Raw genomic sequence first — 5,513 nt, forward strand, 5'->3', positions numbered from 1 at the left:
GATTAGAGAAGAATTGAAGAGAGCATGATCTTAACCCTTAGGGGGGGGGGGGGGGCGGATTTGTGGTTATGATAGGAATATACCTAGTCACCGTTCTTAATTAAATATCATAATCTTAATGCGTTCGTAATAGATTGATTTCATAGGAATATAGGCGTTAATCTATTTTGAATAAGCGAGTTGTACTTCGGGAGAAGGCTATGAGAGAAATTATCGATTAATTAGCAACCATGAGTGAATTATATGAGAGGGAGAGTTAACTAGAACACAATAGCATTGGTGAATCGATCACAACCCTAGAATATTTGTCTCTATTGAATACATAACATTCATTTTATTGCTTGGTAATTTAGTCAGAAATTAGAATTATAGTTTAGTATAATCACATTCTACAACTTGATTGTGGCTTGACTGAATAATAATCGTGGTGATTTTAGTGGGTAGTTGATACAAGTCTCTGTGGGTTCGACACTTGACTTATCATTTTATTACTTGTACGATCGCGTATACTTGCGTGTGCTTTGGGAGCGACAAGTTTTTGGCGCTGTTGCCGGGGACTTGAATATTAACTACTTTCTAGTTTTTGCTTATTTTGTTTATTTTGTCAAGTCTAACGTTACTTGATTGTTGCTAAGATCCCGGGAACTTTGATTGAATGCGTAGGGTCAGAAGCCAGGACCGACTTCAAGGCTTTGACCCTGAACATGAGAGAACATTTTACAGGAGGTTGAGGGAAGCTAGGGATACGAATAATATTCAGGCACTCGTTCAATTTCCTGGGAACATGGCAGAGGAGCAACAAATGGCTGTTCAGGAGGTGGCGATGCCCAGTATTGCCGATGTCACCTCTAGCATTGTGAAGCCCAGAATCACTGGGCACTTTGAGCCGAAACAAAGCATGATCCAGCTATTTCATGCGAATGGGCAGTTTATGGGTCTTCCCCACGAGGTTCCACAATAGCATATCCTGAACTTCTTGGAGACTAGTGATACTTATATCACTAACGGAGTCACTCCAGACTAAGTGAGGCTCACACTTTTTCCATTCTCACTGTTGGTCAAAGCAAAGCGATGGCTGAAGGCATAACCAGCTAATTCTATTACCTCATGGAATGATTTGGCAAGGAAATTTCTGGCAAGGTTCTTCCCTTCAGGCAAAACTGCAAAGATCAGAAGTGAGATAGTTGCCTTCAAACAGAAAGCGGGAGAGTATTTATACTCATCTTGGGAGAGGTTCAAGGGGCTAATCAGAGATTGTCCTCATCACAATCAGACAAGAGAATATTAGCTCACACTTTCATAGAAGGTCTACATCTTGAAACAAAGATTGTGGTAGATGCTGAAGCTGGAGGTCAAGTGTTGGAGAAAAGCTTTGACGAGATATATGCATTATTGAACAAATTCTCCAAAAGAACTCCGGATTGGCAAGGAGAGATGGGCAGACACACTGTGCAAAAGTCCGCATGGGTTCTTGAGTTAGATGTCGTCTCTGCATTGTCAGTGCAGATTTCCACATTAACCAACCAAGTTAATCAGATGACCTTGGTTATTAATAAGCAACAAGCTCAGCCAGTGCAACAGGTTCAGATATTTTGTGAAGTCTATGGAGAAGGTCACATGAGCAATCTTTGCCCAGCAAATCCAGAGTCTGTATATTTTGTGGGTATTGTAAATCGAGGCCAAGCAAATTAGTATGGGACACTTACAATCCCAACTGGAGGAACCACACAAACTTCTCTGGGGGGGGGGGGGGGACCAAGGTACTCAGAATCAATACAGGCCTCAAGCACCTCAACAGCAATATAAACCACCTCAGGCCGAACAACAAGCGAGTCCAACAAGTCACCTTGAAGACATGTTGAAAAAAGTGATGGCTGAACAGCAAGCCCTCGCTCAGAAATTTATGGCTGAGCAGCAAGCCCAAGCCGCAACAATGAGAAATTTGGAGTGCCAAATGGGACAACTTGCCAGTGCTCAAAACACCAGACCAGTTGGAGCTCTTCCAAGTGATATTGAGCCCAATCCTAAAGCTCAAGTCAATGCGGTTACCTTGAGAAATGGAAGAGCATTAGAAGAAGCTCCAAAGAAAAAGAAGTATACGGCTAGTCCTGAAGGAGGATTAGTTCCCAAGCCAGTTGAGGAGAATGAGAAAGAGAGCAAGGGATCAAATCAAGTAATTGTGACAAGGCCACCTCCTCCATTTCCACAACGGCTGCAGAAGCAAAAAGATGATGCTAAGTATAAGAAATTCTTAGATATTTTGAGCCAGGTGCATGTGAATTTGCCTTTGGTGGAAACTTTGCAGGAAGTGCCTAAGTATGCAGGGTATCTCAGAGATATTGTGACAAACAAGCGAAGACATACAGAGTTTGAAACACTTGCACTTACTGAAGAGTGCAGTGCTAGAGTTCAGAGTAAACTTCCTCCTAAGTTGAAAGATCCCGAGAGTTTCACAATTCCTCTATCTCTTGGAAAACAAGAAGTTGGTAGAGCCCTGTGTGATTTAGGGGCTAGTATAAATTTGATGCCATCCTCTTTGTTCAAGCAACTCGGATTGGGGGTGCTTACACCTACTACAATCACTTTACAGTTAGCAGATAGGTCACTAGTTATGCCAAAAGAAATTATTGAGGATGTGTTAGTTCGAGTGGGGAAGTTTATTCTTCCTGTTGATTTTATTGTTCTTGATTACGGGGCAGATGAGGAAGTACCCATTATTTTGGGGCGACCATTCTTAGCTACTGGTGGAGCGATTATTGATGTGAGGGAAGGAAAGTTGAAGATGAGAGTTGACGATGAGGAAATAACTTTTAATGTGTACAAGGCACTTAAGCTCCCTAAGCATTATGAGGACTTGTGCATGATTATTGTGGTACAATTGAAGGGGATAGAGCAGAGTCCTTATGCGAATTGTAGTGATCCAGATGGAACAACTGAGTTAGAAGAGGTGGTGCTGCAAGCTGTGTGTGTAAAGATGATTGAGAAAAGAGCCAGAGATGAAAAAGGAGACCCTCTAAGAGCGTGCAAAAAGGCTAGACTTCATGGGAGAAAGAAGAAGAGAAAGCGCCTAGCCTGAGCAGAGTAGCAGAGTCGTGCCACGACTATAAATAAGGCGGTTGTTGGGAGGCAACCCAGCATGTATATCTTTTATTTAGTTATTTTTTTCTTTTAGTGTCAAGTTTTGTGTTGTTTTTATTTTGCAGAGTAGGGGAAGCCTGAGTACCCAAAGTTGAAGCTGAGGAGCATGTTTGAGCTTAAGTGTGGGGTCGCCCCAACTCTAAAGATTGAGGATCATGTTCGAGCTAACCCGAGAGGGCCTTAGGGAGTATTTCTCACCCTTGTTTTAATATTTTTCTCTGTGATCATGCTTCGAAGACTATGCATAATATAAGTGTGGGGTGGGGAAACTACTTTCTGAAGTGTAATTGTATAAAACTAATTTTTTTATTAAGTTTTTCTTTTAGAACTCGTAGTAGACATAGGCCTCATTTGCTTGCACTTAATGTAGGTCTGAATCTTAATCATTCAGATCTCAGACATTAAGTACGTTTGTTTTTAAAGTCTGAACCTTAATTATTCAGATCTTAATCATTAAGTGTGTTTGTTTTTTTACTTCACAACCACTTAATGGGTCTGAATAGGTCTGTATGATTAAGATCTATAACAGACACTTAATTTCATTAAGATGCTATCATATATTCATTATTAACTGCCGTCACCGCCTATCATTATCAACTACCACCATGCCACCACCACCACCATACTAAACCACCGCCACCACCCCGCCACCACCACCTCCAACACCACCACGCCACCATCATCCTCAATCATAGCCGCCACCATTATCGACCATCACCACACACTATCCCCTCCACTCCGACCATCATCATTCTCATCCATAATCAACACCCATCCACCTCAACTACCACAACTGACCACCCCATCACCATCAACAACCACAGCTAGCAGTGCCCATTATTATAGCCTACCACCACCCACCCACCACCTTCCTCAGTCACAACTACTACCACCACCCGCCAGTATTAACTATCACCACCATCCTCAATCATAATCGCCACCACTACCAATCACTACTAGCTACTAGCATGAACCACCATCATCAACCAAAACTACCAACAACCACCGTCTCTAGTCGGCATTCACCTGTTAGCCATCACCACCAACAACTACCATATTTTAAAAAACTATATATTCGATTGATAGAACATTAGATTAGTTAGTATTTCATTTGAATTTTATGTTTATTAATTTTCAATTAAAGATAAATTTTATACATTCAGATGTTAAAATCAAACAGTCTTAATTATTTAGTATTCAGATCTTAATATACATCTTAATATATTTAGATGTGTATTCAGATTCAGATGTCTTAATCTTAATACACATCTTGATATTCGTATGTGTATTCAGATTCAGACGTCTTAATCTTAAAAAAAAAACAAATGAGGCCATAGTCTCTCCTGACGCGGAGAGTCTGGGTTAGTAACTCTCCCTCCCATATGTGGGCGGGACTATGATCGCCCTGTAAAGACAGTAGCTCATCGCTGGAAGGTCCGGGATGAATAGGCGGCACCTCCATGTCGTCTATTGTAAATTAAACAACATTAATTACATGTTAGTTTTATAATTTTATATGTTAGTTTGTAAATTAAATAATTAAATTTTATAATTATACAATATTTAATTATTAAAAATTCACATATGGGTTCCAGGCTCGATATTTGCGACCCAGTAGCACCAACATATCCTGATTTCTTGTATCTGTTAGTTTTATTATAATTTTATATGTTAGTTTGTAAATTAAATAATTAATTTTTATAAATAAATATTCACATATGNTTTTGCTCAGATTTATCTTTATACGAAAGGTGGCTAAATTTCGATTACTTTTGAAACTGGGCTATTTTTGAACGACCAATTGCAAATCTAGCTATTTTTAAATTTCTCTCTTACCTCCTTGATCACTGTCAATATATTTAATATTTGGTCTGTTCAAACCAAGCTACTTTAGATTTTCTATTCGTGAAATTGATTGTTTGAAATAAATATTGTTGTTTGCTTTCTTTTTCTTTTTGTATTCTTCCTTCCCCTAAGTCTTTTTAAAAGGAGCCGGAATCGAAATGTGATTCTTTTACACTCAAAATATTTTTTTAGGTAGAAAAAAAAAGTTACCATTCTATATAAAATGCGGTTATGAATTGCGTTTTATATAAAACGCGTTTTAATACCGCGTTTTACCTGGAAGCTGATAAGACAGCTATATAAAGCGCGGTTCATTACTGCGTTTAATATAAAATGCAGTAACAAACCGCGTTTTACATGTTTTGTGGGCCCGCCAATAACTCTTCTGCGCTTAACTGACATAACAATAATTCAAATATGTAAAACGCCCTTTAAACTGCGTTTTACTTCCAAAATTTGATCCCCCCTCCCCGGACTTGGGCATTGCCTTATTTAAACGGCTTGTGTTTTGAGAAAATCATTCAGAATTA

General features: G+C 39.4%; 1 protein-coding gene across 1 annotated transcript; it reads left to right on the forward strand.

Moving 5' to 3' along the window:
• On the forward strand, positions 1,871-3,514 carry LOC109235989. Its single transcript, XM_019402228.1, has 2 exons — positions 1,871-3,031; positions 3,509-3,514. The coding sequence occupies exons 1-2, from the start codon at positions 1,871-1,873 to the stop codon at positions 3,512-3,514; spliced, it is 1,167 nt and encodes a 388-aa protein (XP_019257773.1).

The sequence above is a fragment of the Nicotiana attenuata genome, chromosome 12 (genome assembly GCF_001879085.1).
Source record: "Nicotiana attenuata strain UT chromosome 12, NIATTr2, whole genome shotgun sequence".
In the NCBI taxonomy this organism is placed as follows: Eukaryota; Viridiplantae; Streptophyta; class Magnoliopsida; order Solanales; family Solanaceae; genus Nicotiana; species Nicotiana attenuata.